Below are 24,478 nucleotides of genomic sequence, written 5' to 3' on the forward strand. Positions count from 1 at the left end.
CCCCATCTACCAATGCACTGCTTTGACCCAGAATTAAATCACTTTCTGTGTATTCTGGAGGCCATGATGGTTTTAGGGGCACTAGTGGATATTTTAACCAGTCCCTTAGAGGCACGCACGCTTGCTATTAATCATAGACGGAGCCTGCCTACTGTCTCTCCATGGCTGAGGGGTGAGCACATTTGCTTGCTATTTCTCAAGTTCTCTTTCTAGCTAAGACAACCAGAAAGAAGATGAAATTCTCCCCACAAGGGCACAGACCCCTACTAACTAAACCACACATAAAGGAGGATCTGGAAAGCTGAGAATCACAGGGAAGTTTGGGAAAAGGAAAAGCACAAATGAAGCGGTAGCAATGAAAAGGGGTTACATTAGAAAATCAGGGTCAGAAAAAAAAGTTATGTCACAGCGGTAGCAATTCTGTAAGAAAGATAATTATGTATGAAATTTTAGGATTTTCTAAAATGGAGACTTTAGAAATAATAGGATAGCAACTAGTTTAAATAGAATGAGTGCTGAAATTAAATAGAAAGGAGATGCATATTCAAACTGACCAAACATAACAATATTTTTAGGGGTTTTCCTCACAATGTTGAGTTTTCCAACACATGGGTACTTAGCACAGTAACAATAGAATGAATCATCAATGAAGGATACAGTTTCCTTCTCTTTACCTTTGGTAGGTAACCACCAAGCAGCAGGGACTGAAAGACTGGCCTAGTAATCACCTGGGCTGGTCTGGGTCATGGCCAGTGTTCACCATGCCAAGCCCATTTCTCAAAGGCCCCATAGGAAATTTTAAAAGCGAGTAACTTTGAATGACAATTTCATGATTTTACCTAAAAAACACAGAGCAGGAAAAAAACATGAGGAACCATTAAGGGGGCAGGGTGGAAAGAGCAGATCTGTCTCTATAGTGTGACGTGCTAAGGTGATTTTCATGAACTTTACATTTTCAGTGGACTTTCACGTTGCTTATTTGTGAAAAATTGGTGGTTCTTGGCCTAGTGCCAAAACCACAGATAAACTAACACTTTACATGTCATATACATTCATAAAACCTATTCTATTTATCTTTTTAGAAATAAGGTCAGATCAATACTGTATTTCTTGAGAATCTTTCAAGTGTTATTCTTTTTTTATCTCTTCTACTGGAGCATGACTGACTATAATGGTGATTAATTTGTCTCCAGCTCTGACAACCGTGCCTAGCCGACAGTGGATGGGAAGTAGATGTTTAGAGAATGCATTACTAAAGCCCTAAGAGGAAAATGTACCATATACCTGCCAGGTGTGGTGGCTCATGCCTGGAATCTCAGCACTTTGGGAGGCCAAGACAGCCAGATTACTTGAGGCCAGGAGTTTGAGACCAGCCTGGCCAACATGGTGAAACTCTGTGTCTACTAAAACTACAAAAATTAGCCGGGTATGGTTGCGGGTGCCTGTAATCCCAGCTACTCCGAAGACTGAGGCAGGAGAATCGCTTGAATCCGGGATGGGATGCAGAGGTTGCAGTGACCTGAGATCATGCCACTGCACTCCAACCTAGGTGACAGAGTGAGGCTTTGTCAAGAAAGAAAGAGAGAAAGAGAGGGAGGGAGGGAGGAGGGAGGCAGGGAGGGAAGGAAGCAAGGAAGGAAGCAAGGAAGGAAGGAAGGAATAAGGGAAGGGAGGGCAGGCAGGAATGGTACCATATACCTTCAGTATACAGCTGTGATGAAGATTGAGACAAGGGGACATTTGGATGAAAGTGCGACACCACCTCCCATCCTCTGGAGAATAGTAGATCACTCGAAAATGAGACCAGTGGCCCCTGCTTTGCATTTTCCCTTCCTTAAGTCAAGTTTATTCTCTTCTCTGTTCAGTTGGACCTATCCCTAACCCCTTCTCAAGTTTGATGTCTATAGTGACCAAAGCAATATAGCTGAGGGGTTTGCTTTGATTTCTAATTCTAAACTCAAGCTTGTAAGAATGAAAAAGAGTCACTGATAGCTGTGGATATTCAGCTTATTTGCTTCCCTTTGATTTATCCTTAGATTATGCTGAAGTCAATGTCTAGAAAGGATTTATGTGCATATATTTAAGAAGCAGAAAACAAGTTTCATTCCCTTAATTACAAATTTACCTTGAAATAAAAATGTTATATTTTAATGAAAATATATTTACATAAAAGACTGTGTAGAGTTTAAAGTTTAAAGAAATACTTGAAATCAGCTCCAGGCTCAGCTACTTACTATATGATATCTTCTGAGTGTTACTTCCTCATCACTAAAATGGGAATAAACCACCCATCATATGTGGTTGTTATGAGAATTAATGGGATAACACATGTAAAATAATTAACACATTATATTCATTAACTGATAGCTATCATTATTATAATGTAATATAAGTCTGAGAGAAATGTCCAACAAGAGACTTATGCTGTAAAAATATGTACCCTCTACAGGCATTTTTAATGATTCTAATTTACTAGACTATTTCAATGAAATTTAAGTCATTTTATTCAAGTATTGATTTTTTTAATTGGCCAAATCTCTAAGCTAAACGATTAATTTAAAAATGTTTAATAGCAGTATGATTAGATTTTCATATATGCCCAAACTAGCAACATTTTTATACTAATGATTACCTAACTTCTGATTAAATTTTCTTAATTCATAACTGCTGTAGTACCGGAAGTACTTCCCATGAGATGATACGAGCTGCAAAAGACACAGGACATGTCTATAGAAAAAGAAGTGAGAGCAGTTATAAATAACAGTCCTATTATTCAGAGAGATTAGAATCTAAATGGACATTTAAACTGAGTCTTATCAGGAAGGCAGACACTTGTTTTTTGGAACATGAAGAGTAACTTCAGAGATGGCTCCATCACATAGTGGTTTGTATATTTATGTGTCTGTGCAATTTGGGGAGCAGGAACTGAAATATACATTTAAAAGTATCCAGTATGTAGCAATTTGTGACTTGGACAGACATATGTATGTGTACAGTGAATGCTTGTATCAGTTTCCTGTTGCTGCTGCAAGAAATTACCAAAAAATGCAACAGATTCCAATAGCACTCATCTATTTTCTTACAGTTCTGGAGGTCTGAAGTCCAAAGTGGGTTTCACTGGGAGAAAAGGAAAGTGTTGGCTGTGCCAACTTTCCTCCAGAAGCTGTAGGGGAGAATCTGCTTCTTTGCCTTTCCCAACTTCCAGAAGCTGCCTATATTCCCTATATTCCTTGATTTGTGGACCTTATTCCCATCTTCAAAGCCAGCAGTGTAGAATCTTCAATCTCTTTTCTCTCCCATTTCTGTCATCACATCTCCTGTCTTAATGCTCCTGACTCCCTCTTTCAATTATGAGGACCCTTGTGATTACATTGAACCCACTTGGTTAACCTGGGATAATCTTCCCATCTCAAAATCCTTAACTTCATTATATCTGCAAAATCTCTTTTGCCATGTAAGGTTACATATTCATAGATCCTGGAGATTAGGATGTGAACATCTTTGGGGGACCAATGTTCTGTCTACTACAATGCTAAATTTTGTCTTCTTCCTCTAACAGGCAACTGGATTTAAAGAATCACTTCCAGTATCTGGTGAACCAGGAGAATACTAGCTAGGACAGACTTAGTAAGAAAGCAAGAGCTAATCCTTTTTATTACCATGAGAGATCTTCTTTTGTTAATGTATAAAGCCCAAATAATCACATAAATGGATGGATTTTTGGGAAGGTGACAAGTACACATACAATAACACAATGCATTTTGGGGGAATAGGATCACAGGAAGGTTAGTTTGAGAAACGGAATCCGACTCACTGTGTTCATTTGCTGGAAAAAAATGCTACAAGTTGGTTTTTGTGCTTACTTCCACTCATTTTTATTCCCTCGCCCTTCTTCTCCATGTTTTTTTAAGAACTCTGAATTAATACAGGACTGTGCTGTACACTTGCTTTCATTTTATTCTCCATCTATTTCTTGGTTTTATAATATTCAAATGAGGATAAGAATATATAAAACTGAAATTGATTACAAATTTTACTTGGCAGTAGCATTCTGAATGCTTAAAAGAGATGAATTTTATTATTAGCTGAGGGATTTGAAATATTAAGAATTATAGAAAAATTTATTCATGCTAATGGCTCTGAGTCTATGATATGTGTATTGGTATGATACCCTGCACACAAATTCAAGCAGGGTTATAGATCATGTATTTAGGTTTGACAGAATTTATCACTCTCCCAATGTAGTTCTAAATCAATTTTTTTTCAGGAACTAAACAGTTGACTTCTTTATAATGAGCATCCAGAATAAAGTAGCAAAGCTATTGATGTGTCACCGGAAGTGTGCTTGCCTTCTTGAAGTTGGTATCTATGATCACTTCAGCTTTGCAGGCTTCCACGGGACTCACCAGCAAACTTTGCCTGGTTCTTAGGTGGGATTACATTGATTTTAGCATATTTCAAAGAAAAAATAATAAATTCTGTTTTTTTCTGCTAAACAGTTTGGATTATTGTTAACCTTAGAATTTCTTTTGTGTCACAATAATACACTGGACTAGCCATCTGGGAATATTATGGATATTTTTATTGTATGTGCAATATGAGTCAGTTCCTAACAGAAAAAGGCATCTCTTTGTTGTTTGACTTTTCCTTCATTTGCTTACTGAGCATAGTAATTTTGTTTGTTGTTGAACACCTGTCCTTCTTAATAGGTGGCATAGGTAGCATCAGAATTGGAGTTGTCACAGAGCCTGGGGCCGGATTGCTGAGCTTCCCTTCCCAGCTCCGAAACTCACCAGCTGTCTGAACTGGCGCAGGTTTTAGAAACTGTCTGTTTCCTTATCTGTAAAATAGAGATAAAAAATAAAATAGCCTCTATCTCCTAGTATGATTGAGAGTATTAAATGGATTCATATTCTGACACATAGAAAGCACTTTATAAATATTTGCTATGAAGTTTTCACTTGTAAATCATTCTTTGAAGTTCTTTATCCATTATTCAATATTAGCATTTTTTTCTGGCCCATCAGTGTTATTTAATGAAAATAAGTATGTGTATTTATTATAATTATCCTTTTCTAATTTTTATTTTCTCTTATAAATTTTGCTGAAAATATTTTTTACTTTGAATTTTTATGCTTATAAAGTCCAGTTGAAACCATTTTATGAACTACTTGTATTTCTCCAAAGATTCATAATTTTAAAAAATATTCAACTCTTTAGCCATCTGATATTTCACTTGCAATATGCTGTGAGGTGGGGATCTCTTAATATTTTCCTCAAATCATTACCCAGTTTTTCCCAGCACAATTTGTTGAGAGTGCTGCAGTTTCATCCTCTTTCTGCATCTTTCTCTCTAACACATATTCACATGGCCAACTCCCTCAGGATTCAGTACAGATGTTGTACTTTCCAGATGCCTTTCCTGACACCTGCCTCACTAACATACCCAGGTGGATTATGTCCCTGCTGTAGGCTTCCAACTCAGCTGGAACAAACCCATTACACACTGGCTATAATACCCTGTCTCTCCAACTATACTGAAAGCCCTGAAAGATAGTGAAAGTATCTTATGCTTTTTGTAGATAATCAATATTTGTTTAGTGAGAATGAATATAAATAAACCTTATCAATTATATAATTAATTATATAAACCTTGTCAATTATATAATTATGTAACTAATTATATAATTCAAAATCATTTATTTCTGAGCTTTCATCTGGCAATATGTAGAAAGATATGGTAAAGTCACCCGCAGCTATTATTTTCCCATAAAGGTTTCCTTTTCCTTGTTACTAATGGCCTTTTACTGTTGCTGTACTGTGCTAATTAGCACGTAGTGGTCCACAGTTATTCTAGCTTCATAGTGGGATGGTATCTTTTAGCTGTGGAATGGTCCTTTATCTCATTTAATATATGAATAATTTGTTTTTAAGGATACTTTGTATGAAGATAGCATAGTAATGATGACTTTTCTTCATTTATATTTGCCTGGTAATTTATTGTTCAATATATTTTTTAAATTGTATGGTTTGTTTTGCATCTATTTATTGCACATGGTACATCGTTAGGTTGTTTTCATCCTTCGATGTGAAATTTGACCTCTGAATATTTCTATGATTAATACTTTTAGTTATAAATAAATAAATACAACTATTTTTATGTCTACCTTATTATATTTTGAGGGCCTTTGTTTTCCTTTGGGCTGCCTTTGTTATTGTATGGTCTGTTTTTGACTTTTTGTTGCCTTCTCACATGGTTATCAACTTGGACCCATGTAGACCCTGATTCACAAAACTATAATTTCAGTAACCAGTAACTGGTTCTGTAATTCCCTTTAGTGTTCGGCGTTGTAAAGGAAATATCTAAGGATATCTGAATTTTGTTTCTTTATTACAGATACTCTTCATGTATCTGGATAACTATAGAATTTTTCTTTTTCCATGAACTTAAAATGTTCACCAGGATTTGCCAATATGTTGGTATGTTTAAATTAACTTTATTCCTGGCTTGTGGTAAATATTTTCAATCTATGCCCAAATTTCATTTTTGGCAATTTTTTTTCTTCTAGTATATCTTATTTCTTCTACTTACTTCCTCGTCCTCACGTTGAAATGCCTGTAGTATGGATTTTCCTCTGTTTTCCATCATTGCCATATTTCATATTGCTGCTAATCTGTAGCATATATTATCCCATTTACTGCCTTCAATGTATATTTTAATTTTTCAAAATGCTTGAATATCTTTAGTTCTTTTATCATCTTTGGCAAATGTCTTGTCTTCTGATTTCACGTTCGCCAAGTCTCTGCTAAAAATCAGACATGGTTCATATCACATCAGCCTCACAACCTAGACACTATCAAGTAGTCTCTGAAAGAAATAAGGAGTTCAAAGTGCTTTCCATTTTATTCTGCAGACTTTTGCATTGTCCACAATGGGAAGGCAGAAGGGAAAATAAATGAGATGACTCGCACAAATTTAAGCAATGTTTAAGCCACTTTTAAAGCACCTAGTATTAATATATCTCTCATCCAGCATTGTCAATTGTATTGTTACACAGTCATCCTTTCCATACGACTATCCACAACTACAATTTAAGAATGTATCTCTCATATTTTGAAAGTAATAGGAAATATTTACATTTATCTGGCTTTAGAAATAAGATTGTGACAAAGATTGTGTCAAATAAGATTGTGACAATCGCAAAATAAGATTGTGAACCCAGACACAGTAGGTGTCTTCTGCATAGTTTTTTTTTCAGGATCTGACAGTATTTTTGAGCAACACATTGACCCTAGCTCTATGTATCAAGCCATTGACCTTTATTTCCAAATTGTAACTCTATGAAAATTTTAGGATCATATTTATAACTTATTTCAGATTGTTGGATGATTGCTTAATAGGAAATGAGGATAGATTTTTCACTTCTTAATGTTGTAAGAACATGTCATTTTTATAAATCACTGAATTCCAAATTTGAAATTTCCTGTACAGCTAGTTTAGGATGGTTCATAACAAATCTATCAATGATCCTTTTGAAATATTTCTGTATATTAATCTGTGCATATCCATAAGAATTCTTTCTCTGATTATATAAATTGTAAAAGCAGGAGAAAATTCTAGAATTTATATTACATTGACTATTCCTCACTGTTTTCTGTCTCTGACATCTTACCAACTTCAAGGAAACACAGAGGGGTTGCTATTCAATCCTTTCTGTTATGGACTGCAGACATGTGAATAATCGTTCAAGAAAGGAAGAGTGTTCTGCCTTACAAATATTGTACCATTGTGTGTTTTTAAAATGTTTTAAACATGGACTCTCCATAGAAAGTAAAATTCAGAAAGGCATAATGAATTTCTGCAACCTGGTCAAATTTTATTAATAGATTTAGTTTGTTTTTAAAAACTGCAGAAGAAAAGCATATGTTTGGTGGTTGAGAAAAAATATCTCTAGTCACACAATTTCTCATGATTTAAGAATGTAGAAATGGGCATAAGTTGGATCTATCTATAGTATATGACTTTTTATATTATATCAAAATTAAAATGTAAATCTTTTTTCTAAGAACCTCAAAACCTTTATAAAAGACATTCTTATCCTTGTTATCTAATAGTTGCCATGATAATAGATTGTATTTATTTTGTTTTATTTTCTTTCAAAGTGCTTCTCTGTATGTTTTTTCTGCTTTGTGGGATGTATTTTACTACACAAAGAATGAATGTTTTGAATAGATTATAAATTATTTTCTTGTATGTGAATAAATGCATGCTTTCTATGTTTAGTGTGCAATGAATTCTAAGCCCAGCTATACCATTAACTCGAGATTTGGGAGAATTCACTGAACTTCGGATTTTGGATTACTCTTCTGTACAATAAATTACCACTAAGCCTCAGAGACAGAAACTCCAACAAAATGATTTTGTGATATTAATATTTATAATGCTTTCTAACAGAAATGGTCATTTGAAAATTCAATTTTTCCCTTCCTCCTTTTCACAGAGTACTTTAGCCTTTTAGTTTGTTCCTTTCTTGTCCGACTTGCACGCTTAATGGTTTTATCATTCCCTATTTTTCCACAAGTGTTGTATGACAATAAGCATCTTTATTTGTTCCTCTAAGTTTCCTTTTTCGTTAAATAATACCATCAACTCATTTATACTGCTCTCCAAACTCAATTGCTTCTAAGACATGTGGAATTGAGTATTATGAGGCCAGGCACCTCATGTTCCTCTGTTCTATCCCCCACATCCCTAAAGAAGGGGCTGACTTACGTACCCTAAAAATGTACATCAGGTGTTATCAGCTGCAGGCGCACTGCATTATAGTAGACTGGGCAGGAAGTATCACCTCATTTTTCATATGAAGAAATTGATAGATATTGACTTAGAAGGTTAGGAAATAATGTGGATACAGCCTATTGGTTCAAGGTAATTTTTCTAATCCGAGACTGTACCTGAGTATGCAGTCACAGATAGGCTGATAGGGGAAAAGCAGGGCAGCGGTGGGAGTAGTGACAGAGAGAGAAAAAAAGAATGAAAGTCTTTTCTATGATCATCCAAAAAGGCCATGAGCAATGGAATCCAAATATCTCAATACTCAGCCCACTGATTTCTTTTTGACAAATAATGTTGGGCATTTTGTCATTAAAAAATGATAAAAATCAAGTATTTGAAAGCTAAATACTATTTGTAAATTTTAGCCAAAAAAAAAGCCTGAACTTCTATTAAGATTACCAAAAGAATGGCATCTTTTATGGATAACACACAAAATAAAGTTTATATTTTAATGTGGAACAACTTTAGGGTGTTATGTACAATAAAATCTATATGACATTCATTCACATCAAAGTAAGAACAGCACAGTTGAATGTAAACTGAATTCATCTGTGCAGATAGATAATCCACAGGGAAAAATAAAGAGCTTTTCCTTGGCATATGAAAGACTTTCAGTGATTTGTTGGAATCTCTTTTTATCAGAATCAAGTGGAGGAGTCTTTTGTATGGCTATGAGGTTTTGGATGACAGGTGAATTTCAAAGATAACTGGCATTTGTTGTAAATATAATCAGTGTTGTACAATCAGCATTCATATAATACAACGTCTTATTCCTTTATGCTTTGTATCTTTTTGGTAGCATGTTAAGTATTTTTACTATTTTAATTACAATATATGAAAGTGTTTACTGAATAAGAAGTCTCTATGGAAAACCAAATACTCTAGGAAGGTGTCAAAATGAAAATGATTTTTAATTTTTTCTAGGCCACAGAAATTGTTCTTAACTGCTGTTGTGTACATAAATCTTAAAGACGCTAATAGAAAAAGCAAGCAATTCAATAAGATGGTTCGACTTGAGGACTAAGAGTTGAGGGAGGAGAGAGGAGGGAACAGCTTTGCTGTCTTTTACTAGAGGTTATTTGGGCCTTGGTTGATAGTGATTAAATTATAACAACCCAAATAAAAAGTACTACAAAGAGCCCTACCCCGTAAGCCCCAGAAACTACCAGCCCTAAGAGTGAAGGCAGGAGATGCATAAATGAGTGATGCATATACATAAACTCATATACAAAAGCACATATATATATACCTATATCATACCCTTGAAATGATTTTGGAATCAAAACCATCTAAGAGTGAATAGTAAACCATCAAGCAGAGGGATGACAACAAAAATCACTAGATTAAATAAGAAAAACTAGTTTTGAGATCAGTTCTGGCATACATAAGCTAAACAGCCTTGGAGAATCACAGAACAATGGAGGGTCCTTATGTTCCTTTCACATAAGGAAACAGGCATATGTTTTCTTCTGCCTAAAAGGAGTTGATTAGATTGGGTTAAGTTGGATGATCTCTAAGATCATTCTGTTTCTAACAACTGCTATTCTGTGATTGTGCACTCAGTCTTTCACACCGTTTCCAGATAAATAATTCCTCCTACCCTGCCTTTTTGCCAAGTAGATGGCTTCATGGGTAAATATCAGGCTCTCTGAAATGGGTGCCTGACAAAGCTGTTTCTAATGATACTATTTCTTCTTTCTTATGTAATACATTCCCCATATGAAGAAAAGAAAAAAAAAATCCACAGCCTATAATATTAACAGTATTTGCATATTTTAGCTGGACGTATCTCCTTAAAGGTTGAGGGGTGAGGAGAGAAGAAATGAGCAACTGTCAGACTTGATAAAGATTTTGTCAAACCATATTCAAATCTGCCACTTATTAAAGGTGTGATCCTTGGAAAGTTTTTTAATAGCCATGACTCTCCATTTTCTTATATAAATTTTTAGAAAATAATATTACCTACCTCACAAGATTGTTAGCAAAGTAAATTTGAAAATGCACATAGAATTTAGCATAAATTCAAAACATAGTTCTTGAGGAATGTTAATTGTTGTTATATATCTGTTACTAAATATTTCTCATCACAATAATTGCAAGAGTAGGAGGGGGGATAAATTTTTGCTGTTTACCTAACTTTATGCTGTTATACACACATTTCGTAACTTTGCTTGAAAGCTTGAAGGAGATGACCATGAGATATTGAAAACATTGTGAAATGCTACAGTCCATTTTATGAGCTCAAATGTTTTAAATGTTTCACCATTTATAAGGTGATGCTGTTTTCTTCTTAAAGCTTAACACACATATCTAAGCATGCTCCATTTGCTTTCAGCGATTGCTGGCCCTAATAAGCCTGAGAGTGGATTTGCAGAAGACAGTGCTGCTCTGGGCGAGGTTGTGTCAGACCTCCACGAAGTGGTCTCCCTGAAGGAGAGGATGGCAAGGTACCAGGCAGCCGTTTCCAGGGGTGACTGCCGCAGCTTCTCTGCTAATGTAAGCTGCTTCTAATGGTTTTGCATTAGGCAATGTGCTTACTGTCTGTCCCAATTCCCTCTTTACATTTGAAATGTAAGACTACTACTGGACAGGGAGCTAAAGTAGAAAGAGTACAAAAATAGTGTGTGAAATAAATCCAGACTATCTGAATTTAAGTTTCAACTGTGCTACTTATTACTTGCGTGAATTTGACCTTTTTTTTTTTTTTTTTTTGAGATGGAGTCTTGCTCTGTCATCCAGGCTGGAGTGCAATGGCTCAGCCCACTGCACCCTCCACCTCCTGGATTCAAGTGGTTCTCTTGCCTCAGCCTCCCGAGTAACTGGGATTGCAGGAGCATGCCAGCGTACTCAGCTTTCTATTTTTAGTAGAGACGGGGTTTCACGATGTTAGCCAGGATGGTCTTGATCTCTTGACCTCATGATCCTCCCACGTCAGCCTCCCAAAGTGCTGGGATTACAGGCGTGAGCCACTGCGCCCGGCCTTGAACTACTGTCTTAACTTCTCTCTGAGCTTCAGTTTCCTTGGCTGAAAAATGGGGATCATCATTTACCACACAGAGTCTTGGTGAGGAATCAGAGAGACAATTTACGTGAAAGCCATAAGGCACTGTATACATCTGTTATTATTATCGTCATTATCACTTAACCTGTAGATATTCTCCTCAGGAAGGTTGGGAATTAATTTCAAATTTTAATAATGTGGGTTTGCATGTCACCTTCCTTGGTCTCATACATGGTTCATTGAAATTCACTGGCAGTATAATTTCTTTGGCTTTTCTCGTTTCTCTGTATGTACTAAATCCATTAGGAAAGGTTTAATCAACATAAAAATGAGAGAGATTAGCAATGTAGACACTCTGATAAACCAATTATGATTATAGGAAACTGCAAGATTCGGTAAGATCACCAATATTTAGAGCCAATGCATTATAAAGTCATATTCAAAAGAATTTTTGGGTTCTGTATTCTGTGGCCTTCAACTTAATGGAATATAAGAAAGTTCTTTTATAATTATAATCTCCAAATTAGCCTAGTTGTGTATGAGAGAGAGAGAGAGAGAGAGAGAGAGAGAAGCCAAAAAAAAAAAGGTAGTGTATTAAAATAGCTACACTTAACATGCTTCTTTACAAATTATTTAGAGACAAGGCTGATTGTGCCAAATTCATTTAAAAAATGCAATTCTAGATGACATTTAAGTTTTCACATAGTCATTAAAATACATTTTAGACACAGCTTAGATTTGGAATGAATGTGCAGAAGTGACAGAAGTATCTAGATCACTTCCAAAATAAACAGTGGCACTACAGTACCTCCTGCCAGTCTTCTTCGATGGCACCCCCTGCTGGATCATTGAGGAACTTATGATTTTGAAAATGCCTAGTTAAAGACTGGTTATTTAATAAACAATATTTGATTTAGGAAGATTGATCTTGCCAGTTACTATGAGAATATACATTTAAAAAGTGGTATCAGGGCATGATATATATTTATAATGTGTTTAAAAAGGGACTGTTTATATTGGACGCATAAGGAAACTAAATGATCCCATTATTTAATACAAAAGCAAAAACTTTAGGGCTAATCTGAAAACGTCTACATATAAAGAATTTAGTAATCCTCTCTTCCCTGCACACTTTATAGACAAGAAAACCAAGAGAAAGTTACTTATAGGAGATTATAAAATTAGGTAGTGAGGAGGCCAAGCTAGATTCCTAGTCTCTTGACTCTTGTACACTTCTAACTGAATTCAACTTCCTCCTCTTTCCTAAATGAGAAAGCCTTTTTGGCCCCTAAATAAATATTATACTATATGGTTTGGCCCTAAGCAAATACTGTGAGAAAGAAGAGCACATACATTATCTCAGCGGAATCCTGGTAAATATCTAAAGCAAAGCAAAATAATTGTTTATTTAATCATGTGCATGAAATGCTTGTTCAAGCCACCCCCAACACACCAAAAATATCATGGAAACTGCCTGTGACTACATCTGTATCTCCACAATTAGCCCAAAATTTTAAGTGCAAAATCTGGAAGTCACAGAATCAGACCCAAACTGAATCTACTATATTTCAATCATATTTACACATGTAAAGACAATCTATTTTTCCTTGTCTTAGACTCAATCAGATGGCATTTGGTTGTATCTAAATGAAAGTTATGCCTGTGAAACAGTGGTGGTCTGTAGAAGCCCCCTAAAAGAGAGGGAAAAGTAACACTTGTCGTACAATGAATTAAAATGCCAGATTCATTTTCAAGTCTGTGCAATTTTATTCCCTTTACCTTTTATAATACTCACAATAAATCTGTGAGAAAAATATTTCTAGGCCCAGTTTATAAGAAAGAAACTCGAGTTCAAGAGCTGTAGCCCAAGATTTTAATTGTCAGGCCTGGAATTAGAAGCACTATCTGTCCAACTCCCAAAATTATATTATTTCTTTTATGCCCTATAAACCAATAATCGTTTTTGTAAAAAGAACTTGAGGACAGTGTAATGTATTTACCTAGATTTAACTGTTAAGTGTTCAAATTAACATATTATTATCAGCATACCCATTAGATTCCAAACCTTATTGCTGAGCCAAATAATAAGAAACACAGAAGAATAATAAACATAAAAAGTTTCAACGCAAAGCAATTTCAGTTATGTGGTCAATGATAACAACATTCATTAGTTAGGACATTTAGAGCATGACGCTAAATAATGCAAAGTCACAGGAAAGGTTCCCACCTGAGCAAGGAAGCGTTACTCCCGGTTATGGCCACAGACTGCTTCTTGGGCAAGTCCTGGCATCTCTGGTGTGTAAACTTTCATCTACATGCTGAGTGGAACAAGGAAGCCTTAGCATCACCACTGAACCGTATTTCAGAAGATTTGTCTCACTTGGGTGAATGAGCAGCTGCAGTAGCGTAATGATAGTACCAAGGGTAGTAGGGATGGTATTAGTACTACTATTAAAAATAATCTGCGGTGGTTCACGCCTGTAATCCTAGCATTTTGGGAGGCCAAGGTGGGTGGATCACCTGAGGTCAGCAGTTCAAGACCAGCCTGGCCAACATGATGAAACCCCATCTCTACTAAAACACACACACAAAAAAAATAGCCAAGCATGATGGCGGGTGCCAGTAATCCCAGCTACTAGGGAGGTTGAGACGGGAGAATCGCTTGAACCCAGGAGAGGGTGGTTGCAGTTAGCCGCGATCATGCCACTGCACTCCAGCCTGGACTGCTGAGTGACAAGACTCCATCTCAAAAAAAAAAAAAAAGAAAAGAAAAATCAACTGTATGAATTTTTCCTTGTGTAATATAGTCTGTTTCTAAAGTGCAGTGCTAAAGGAAAGTAATGGGTGTATCTGTTTTGTTTTGTTTTTTTGAGATAGAGTCTTGCTCTGTTGCCCAGGCTGGAGTGCAGTGGCACAATCTCGGCTCATTGCAACCTCTGCCTCCTAGGTTCAGGCAATTATCCTGCCTCAGCCTCCCAAGTAGCTGGAATTACAGGCATGTGCCACCATGCCCGGCTAATTTTTGTACTTTTTTAGTAGAGATGGAGTTTCCCACATGTTGACCAGGGTTGTCTCAAACTCCTGACCTTGTGATCCGCCCACCTTGGCCTCCCAAAGTGCTAGGATTACAGGCGTGAGACACCGCGCCAGGCTGGTATATCTGTTTTTAAATCCATTTTATAGATGAGAGGCAACCTGTCCAGCATAAGAATTGATCTTTTTGTGAAAATGCACTTACCAGGAGAGCATCCAGTTGTAAGCATAATAGTAAGGCTTGCCAGATTAATTTGCACATGATTAGGACATCATAATAGTTGTTTGAAACAGCAAGGTTCTTCTTAATAATTACCTTAATGTCTATAATTTAATACTTATATATTATCTATATATAATTTATCCAGGAAAGCCACTTATATAAATTAAATGGCAGAAGGGGGAAAATAAATATTGTGGCCTTAATTCACCCTTCCCATTTTTCTCTGTGTCTTAAATTTCAAAAGGGGTGGTGTACATTTTTATGACCTTAATATACATCAACTAGAAGTAATTGATTAGGATTTACATTTGAAGTTTGTTGCAAAATTTGATACAATATATACCTAGTTCATAGAAGAGTACAATCATCTCTTCTCAAAGGGCCAGCAGGCATATTCTGAAATATTTGATAGTCCACATAAATGAGGATATGTTATTAACCTACTAAAGTCACCATTTGAGTATTTGCTAGTAATTTAGATAATCCTAAATATTAGTTTATAATATTCTGGAGTATGGGAAACCCAAACCTCTAGATAGGCACTACGTTTTTAATATCTATTTGAAAAACTACTTATTTGGGTAAATATCCAGGACCCCAAAGTCCCCAGTCCTCGGTATAGAAACCTCTCAGCTCCTGGGCCCTCAGTTACTTTCGACGTCTTAAGGCATTGAGGGTTATGTCAGGACTGGGTCAGACCTCAGGAGACCTGCTCTTACTTGAAGTGTTGCCAAGTCTTCCAGTTGCAAGGAGACCTAGAATCTTCCTGGAGGAGGGAAGGCTGGCATGGGGCCTGTTTGCTTGAGAGTTATCCCATCTGGGCTTGACTGCCTGCTGGGCTCTGGAGTGTGCTGAATCATCAAAACCAATGCACCTGAGCTACTTCTGCACTTCCTGAAGGGGCATAGGTCTTACAGGACTACTAAGGTGCTTTTCAAATTGCTTCCAATGATACCTATCGAAATTAGTTTTTTCATTTGTGAAATGACAGTGGTAGACTAGAACGCTTCTAATGTGAAAGTCCCCTGATTCTGACATGCCAGTGCTCAGAGCTGATGCCTGGGGTGTGCTAATCCTGGAGTAGTATAACTGCTGGTTTTCTGCCTATTCTTTGAGGCCAGTGATGAAGACAGACAGATGTGAATTGAAATTCCAGTGCCAGCACTTCTGTTCTAGCTGTGAGAATGTAATAAGCTGTCTTACTTCTCTAAGTCTCAATTTCCTTATTTTAAAATGTGGGTAATAGGTGTCCATATCTCACAGAATATGGGGAAGCATTAAATGACAAAATATGTCATTTAATACATACAAAATCACTTAAGTAGTCTCATTACTCATATTAATATTTTTACATAAGGAATATTCTGAGGCTATTTTGTTCATCCTTAATAATTTAAAAAATTTGGAGTAAAAATGATTTTAAAATTATTCTTAATAATGTGTTCCCTATATAGATGTTTGGGATTTTAATGACAACTTTATTGTGGGTTCAAATTGAGTCCATTATTCTAATATCCACTAGTCTGTATATTACAGGAGAAATACTGTGCAATCTAATAGGTCTTATCTGCAGACATCAAAATTTATCTGAGATTAGGAGAATTAACTCAATACTTTGAAGATTCTTCTGACTTTATATCAAAAGACTGATAAATGAGAAAACAACCCAGAAAGAATATATTTATTAAGGTTTTTGTTAAAGGCATACTGAAATAATGGTGTATGTGAATATCTTTTTAAGATACTGCCTATCAATAAATGTCAACTATTTTAAAAATAGCTTGAGAATCCCATCCTGCACAGCTATAAAGCTGAATTTTCCTTTTTCTTAAATCATCCTAGATGATGGAAGAATCAGAAATGTGTACAGTGCCTGGTGGTTTGGCCAAGGTGAAGAAACAATTTGAGGATGAAATTACTTCTTCCCGTAATACCTTTGCTCAATACCAGTATCAACATCAGAACAGATCTGAGCAGGTAATACTACTACAGGTGATAGGTAAATCAGGCATGGTTGAAATGCTCTCATTTTGGTGCCAATGTAGAAATCTCCTTTCTTTAGTGATACATTTATTTTCATTGCTCATTAACAAACACTGTAACTTTGAAATGTTTTAGAAAATCATCTTTAAGACATATATATGTATTTATTTACTTACTTGAAGCATTTTTGCCAAATTCTAGAGATCATGCTGGAATATTCTACCTCTCATCTTCTAATGTTTCAGACATAAATGAAAATTAAGTAGTCTAGGTTAGTCAACAGGTAAATTGAACTGTTAAGAGTAATGTTTATACTGAGTCTCTGCTTCTAGGTTATAATTCATAATAAACTAGCTGCTGGTTGCTTGCATAGATTAAGTTGGAAGCATTATTCAGCTGTTTATTGTGGTGGAGAGTTTTCTGTTTTCTTTAAAATCCTCAAACACTGAATAATAGAGCCCAGATGTTACATAAAACCACATAATCTGACCTCTAAATGTTATCTTATATAAAATTTTTTCCCATTTCATTGATTTCATTATTTCATTATTATATATTACAAAATACTGTCATGAGATTTAATGATTTTTGAATGTGAGAATCTTAGCAATAAACCTCATCAGACTTGAAAATTTTTAATAGTAATTACACTGTAAACAGCTGTACGTAGGCCCATGTTTTCCATGAGGAAGGAGACAACTGAGGTAATTCTTAAATTTTGTAGTGAGAAATGAAGTGGATGTATTTTTTTTTAATCTGCAGGACATATAGAGTTGCCTAAATTTTTTGTTTTGTTTTGTTTTGTTTGTTTTTTTATCATTCTACTGGTTTTTTTGTTTGTTTGTTTGTTTGTTTTTATACTTTAAGTTCTAGGGTACATGTGCATAACATACAGGTTTGTTACATATGTATACTTGTGCCATGTTGGTGTGCTGCACCCATCAACTCGTCAGCACCCATCAACTCATCATTTACATCAGGCATAACTCCCAATGCAATCCCTCCCCCCTCCCCCCTCCCCCCTCCCCATAATAGGCCGTGGTGTGTGATGTTTCCCTTCCCGAGTCCAAGTGATCTCATTGTTCAGTTCCCACCTATGAGTGAGAACATACGGTGTTTGGTTTTCTGTTCTTGCGATAGTTTGCTGAGAATGATGATTTCCAGCTGCATCCATGTCCCTACAAAGGACACAAACTCATCCTTTTTTATGGCTGCATAGTATTCCATAGTGTATATGTGCCACATTTTCTTAATCCAGTCTGTCACTGATGGACATTTGGATTGATTCCAAGTCTTTGCTATTGTGAATAGTGCTGTAATAAACATATGCGTGCATGTGTCTTTATAGCAGCATGACGTATAATCCTTTGGGTATATACCCAGTAATGGGATGGCTGGGTCATATGGTATTTCTAGTTCTAGATCCTTGAGGAATCGCCATACTGTTTTCCATAATGGTTGAACTAGTTTACAATCCCACCAACAGTGTAAAAGTGTTCCTATTTCTCCACATCCTCTCCAGTACCTGTTGTTTCCTGACTTTTTAATGATTGCCATTCTAACTGGTGTGAGATGGTATCTCATTGTGTTTTGATTTGCATTTCTCTGATGGCCAGTGATAACGAGCATTTTTTCATGTGTCTGTAGGCTGTATGCATGTCTTCTTTTGAGAAATGTCTGTTCATATACTTTGCCCACTTTTTGATGGGATTGTTTGTTATTTTCTTGTAAATCTGACTGAGTTCTTTGTAGGTTCTGGATATTAGCCATTTGTCAGATGAGTAGATTGCAAAACTTTTCTCCCATTCTGTAGGTTGCCTGTTCACTCTGATGGTAGTTTCTTTTGCTGTGCAGAAGCTCTTTAGTTTAATTAGATCCCATTTGTCAATCTTGGCTTTTGTTGCCATTGCTTTTGGTGTTTTAGACATGAAGTACTTGCCCATGCCTATGTCCTGAATGGTATTACCTAGGTTTTCTTCTAGGGTTTTTATGGTATTAGGTCTAATATTTAAGTCTCTAATCCATCTTGAATTAATTTTTGTATAAGGAGTAAGGAAAGGATCCAGTTTCAGCTTTCTACTTATGGCTAGCCAATTTTCCCAGCACCATTTATTAAATAGGGAATCCTTTCCCCATTTCTTGTTTTTCTCAGGTTTGTCAAAGATCAGATGGCTGTAGATGTGTGGTATTATTTCTGAGGACTCTGTTCTGTTCCATTGGTCTATATCTCTGTTTTGGTACCAGTACCATGCTGTTTTGGTTACTGTAGCCTTGTAGTATAGTTTGAAGTCAGGTAGCATGATGCCTCTATCTTTGTTCTGTTGACTTAGGATTGTCTTGGCAATGCGGGCTCTTTTTTGGTTCCATATGTACTTTAAAGCAGTTTTTTTCCAATTCTGTGAAGAAAGTCATTGGTAGCTTGATGGGGATGACATTGAACCTATAAATTACCTTGGGCATTATGGCCATTTTCACAGTATTGATTCTTCCTATCCATGAGCAAGGTATGTTCTTCCATTTGTTTGTGTCCTCTTTTATTTCACTGAGCAGTGGTTTGTAGTTCTCCTTGAAGAGGTCCTTTACATCCCTTGTAAGTTGGATTCCTAGGTATTTTATTCTCTTTGAAGCAATTGTGAATGGAAGTTCATCATGGTTTGGCTCTCTGTTTGTCTATTACTGGTGTATAAGAATGCTTGTGATTTTTGCACATTAATTTTGTATCCTGAGACTTTGCTGAAGTTGCTTATCAGCTTAAGGAGATTTTGGGCTAAGATGATGGGGTTTTGTAAACAGACAATCATGTCATCTGCAAACAGGGACAGTTTGACTTCTTCTTTTCCTAACTGAATCCCCTTGATTTCTTTCTCTTGCCTGATTGCCCTAGCCAGAACTCCAACACTATGTTGAATAGGAGTGGTGAGAGAGAGCATCCCTATCTTGTGCCAGTTTTCAAGGGAATGTTTCCAGTTTTTGCCCATTCAGTATGATATTGGCTGTGGGTTTGTCATAAATAGCTCTTATTATTTTGAGATACGTTCCATCAATACCGAATTTATTGAGAGTTTTTAGCATGAAGGGCTGTTGAATTTGTCAAAGGCCTTTTCTGTGTCTATTGAGATAATCATGTGGTTCTTGTCTTTGGTTCTGTTTATATGCTGGATTACGTTTATTGATTTGCATATGTTGAACCAGCCTTGCATCCCAGGGATGAAGCCCACTTGATTATGGTGGATAAGCTTTTTGATGTGCTGCTGGATTCGGTTTGCCAGTATTTTATTGAGGATTTTTGCATCGATGTTCATCAGGGATATTGGTCTAAAATTCTCTTTTTTTGTTGTGTCTCTGCCAGGCTTTGGTATCAGGATGATGTTGGCCTCATAAAATGAGTTAGGGAGGATTCCCTCTTTTTCTATTGATTGGAATAGTTTCAGAAGGAATGGTACCAGCTTCTCCTTGTCCCTCTGGTAGAATTCAGCTGTGAATCCATCTGGTCCTGGACTTTTTTTGGTTGGTAAGCTATTAATTATTGCCTCAATTTCAGAGCCTGCTATTGGTCTATTCAGGGATTCAACTTCTTCCTGGTTTAGTCTTGGGAGAGTGTAAGTGTCCAAGAAATTATCCATTTCTTCTAGATTTTCTGGTTATTTGCATAGAGGTGTTTATAGTATTCTCTGATGGTAGTTTGTATTTCTGTGGGGTCGGTGGTGATATCCCCTCTATCATTTTTTATTGCATCTATTTGATTCTTCTTTTCTTCTTTATTAGTCTTGCTAGCGGTCTATCAATTTTGTTGATCTTTTCAAAAAACCAACTCCTGGATTCATTGATTTTTTGGAGGGTTTGTTGTGTCTCTATCTCCTTCAGTTCTGCTCTGATCTTAGTTATTTTTTGCCTTGCCTTAGCTTTTGAATGTGTTTGCTCTTGCTTCTCTAGTTCTTTTAATTGTGATGTTAGAGTGTCAATTTTAGATCTTTCCAGCTTTCTCTTGTGGGCATTTAGTGCTATAAATTTCCCTCTACATACTGCTTTAAGTGTGTCCCAGAGATTCTGGTATGTTGTATCTTTGTTCTCATTGGTTTCAAAGAACATCTTTGTTTCTGCCTTCATTTCGTTATGTACCCAGTAGTTATTCAGGAGCAGGTTGTTCAGTTTCCATGTAGTTGAGCGGTTTTCATTGAGTTTCTTAGTCCTGAGTTCTAGTTTGATTGCACTGTGGTCTGAGAGATAGTTTGTTATAATTTCTGTTCTTTTACATTTGCTGAGGAGTGCTTTACTTCCAATTATGTGGTCAATTTTGGAATAAGTGTGATGTGGTGCTGAGAAGAATGTATATTCTGTTAATTTGGGGTGGAGAGTTCTGTAGATGTCTATTAGGTCCGCTTGGTGCAGAGTAGAGTTCAATTCCTGGATATCCTTGTTAACTTTCTGTCTCGTTGATCTGTCTAATGTTGACAGTGGAGTGTTGAAGTCTCCCATTATTATTGTATGGGAGTCTAAGTCTCTTCGTAAGTCTCTAAGGACTTGCTTTATGAATCTGGGTGCTCCTGTATTGGGTGCATATATATTTAGGATAGTTAGCTCTTCCTGTTGAATTGATCCCTTTACCATTATGTAATGGCCTTCTTTGTCTCTTTTGATCTTTGATGGTTTAAAGTCTGTTTTATCAGAGACTAGTATTGCAACCCCTGCTTTTTTTTGTTCTCCATTTGCTTGGTAGATCTTCCTCCATCCCTTTATTTTGAGCCTATGTGTGTCTCTGCATGTGAGATGGGTCTCCTGAATACAGCAAACTGATGGGTCTTGACACTATCCAGTTTGCCAGTCTGTGTCTTTTAATTGGAGCATTTAGTCCATTTACATTTAAGGTTAATATTGTTATGTGTGAACTTGATCCTGTCGTTATGATATTAACTGGTTATTTTGCTCATTAGTTGATGCAGTTTCTTCCTAGCCTCGATGGTCTTTACATTTTGACATGTTTTTGCAATGGCTGGTACCGGTTGTTCCTTTCCATGTTTAGTGCTTCCTTCAAGAGCTCTTGTAAGGCAGGCCTGGTGGTGACAAAATCTCTAAGCATTTGCTTATCTATAATGGATTTTATTTCTCCTTCACTTATGAAACATAGTTTGGCTAGATATGAAATTCTGGGTTTAAAATTCTTTTCTTTAAGAATGTTGAATATTGGCCCCCACTCTCTTCTCACTTGGAGAGTTTCTGCTGAGAGATCTGCTGTTAGTCTGTTGGGCTTCCCTTTGTGCATAACCCGACCTTTCTTTCTGGCTGCCCTTCACAGTTTTTCCTTCATTCAACTTCGGTGAATCTGACAATTATGTGTCTCGGAGTTGCTCTTTTCGAGGAGTATCTTTGTGGCGTTCTGTGTATTTCCTGAATTTGAATGTTGGCCTGCCTTGCTAGGTTGGGGAAATTCTCCTGGATGATATCCTGAAGAGTGTTTTCCAACTTGGTTCCATTTTCCCCCTCACTTTCAGGCACCCCAATCAGACGTAGATTTGGTCTTTTCACATAATCCCATACTTCTTGAAGGCTTTGTTCATTTCTTTTTCCTCTTTTTTCTTTTGGTTTCTCTTCTCGCTTCATTTCATTCATTTGATCCTCAATCGCTGATATTCTTTCTTCCAGTTGATTGAGTCGGTTACTGAAGCTTGTGCATTTGTCATGTATTTCTCGTGTCATGGTTTTTATCTCTGTCAGTTCGTTTATGGCCTTGTCTGCATTGATTATTCTAGTTATCCATTCTTCCATTCTTTTTTCAAGATTTTTAGTTTCTTTGTGCTGGGTATGTAATTCCTCCTTTAGCCGAGAAGTTTGATGGACTAAAGCCTTCTTCTCTCAAGTCGTCAAAGTCATTCGCCATCCAGCTTTGATCCGTTGCTGGCGATGAGCTGCGTTCCTTTGTGGGGGAGATGCGCTCTTATTTTTTGTATTTCCAGCTTTTCTGCCCTGCCTTTTTCCCATCTTTGTGGTTTTATCTGCCTTTGGTCTTTGATGATGGTGACGTACTGATGGGGTTTTGGTGTGGGTGTCCTTCCTGTTTGTTAGTTTTCCTTCTAACAGTCAGGACCCTCAGCTGTAGGGCTGTTGGAGATTGCTCGAGGTCCACTCCAGACCCTGTTTGCCTGGGTATCAGCAGCAGAGGCTGCAGAAGATAGAATATTGCTGAATAGCGAGTGTACCTGTCTGATTCTTGCTTTGGAAGCTTCATCTCAGGGGTGTAACCCACCATGTGAGGTATGGGGTGTCGATCTGCCCCTAGTGGGGGATGTCTCACAGTTAGGCTACTCAGGGGTCAGGGACCCACTTGAGCAGGCAGTCTGTTGTTCTCAGATCTCAACCTCCATGTTAGGAGATCCACTGCTCTCTTCAAAGCTGTCAGACAGGGTTGTTTGCATCTGCAGAGGTTTCTGCTGCTTTTTTTTTTGTTTTGTTTAGCTGTGCCCTGTCCCCAGAGGTGGAGTCTACAGAGACAGGCAGGCCTCCTTGAGCTGCTGTGGGCTCCACCCAGTTCAAGCTTCCCAGAGGCTTTGTTGACCTACTTAAGCCTCAGCAATGGCAGGTGCCCCTCCCCCAGGCTCGCTGCTGCCTTGCCGTTAGATCGCAGACTGCTGTGCTAGCAGTGAGGGAGGCTCCCCAGGCGTGGGACCCTCCTGGCCAGGTGTGGGATATAATCTCCTGGTGTGCCGTTTGCTAAGACCCTTGGTAAAGCACAGTATTGGGGTGGGAGTTACCCAATTTTCCAGGTGTTGTGTGTCTCAGTTCCCCTGGCTAGGAAAAGGGATTCCCTTCCCCCTTTCACTTCCCAGGTGAGGCGATGCCTCGCCCTGCTTCAGGTCTCTCTGGTCGGGCTGCGGCAGCTGACCAGCACCGATTGTCCAGCACACCCTAGTGAGATGAACCCGGTACCTCAGTTGAAAATGCAGAAATCACCCATCTTCTGTGTCGCTCGCCCTGGGAGCTGGAGACTGGAGCTGTTCCTATTCAGCCATCTTGCTCCACAAAAAAAAGGCCACCTAAATTTTTTTAAATGAAGCTATTGTGTGCTATGTGTGGCAGGGGATGAGATGGCATATCAGGTAGAATGATTAAAAATCTCATATGTGAAATATTATTTGTTTCGTTTTTCTGGCTCTGTTTGCAAAGTTAAAAATGTACAATATAGGTAGCTCAATAAATTTATGGCAAGATTTATTTTTAATGTTGTCTAAAGGAAATTTAATATAAATAAGAAATTAAGATTAAGCATACTTGTGATCTAATATATAACTGTTGCAATGTAGGAGTCTTTGAGTGTAGATGTGTGTGTTTAAACTGGTCAACAATACAAAATATTACTATCATTAATGGTTTAAATAACAAATTCCACATAGAAATATCAGTAATTAAT

General features: G+C 37.0%; 1 protein-coding gene across 3 annotated transcripts in view; it reads left to right on the forward strand.

Annotated features, from left to right (window-relative positions):
• The window catches only part of XIRP2 (xin actin binding repeat containing 2), a 352,870-nt gene that overhangs the window by 287,886 nt on the left and 40,506 nt on the right, over nt 1-24,478 (forward strand). For 2 of the 3 annotated variants that reach the window (XM_038001978.2, XM_073019779.1), the window contains 2 exons: nt 11,172-11,332; nt 16,936-17,070. In XM_038001978.2, the coding sequence (XP_037857906.2) occupies nt 11,172-11,332; nt 16,936-17,070 (296 nt within the window). Of the gene's footprint in view, nt 1-11,171; nt 11,333-16,935; nt 17,071-24,478 lie in introns of those variants that run through there. The other variant, XM_038001980.2, reaches the window with a different exon arrangement.

The sequence above is a fragment of the Chlorocebus sabaeus genome, chromosome 10, assembly GCF_047675955.1.
Source record: "Chlorocebus sabaeus isolate Y175 chromosome 10, mChlSab1.0.hap1, whole genome shotgun sequence".
In the NCBI taxonomy this organism is placed as follows: Eukaryota; Metazoa; Chordata; class Mammalia; order Primates; family Cercopithecidae; genus Chlorocebus; species Chlorocebus sabaeus.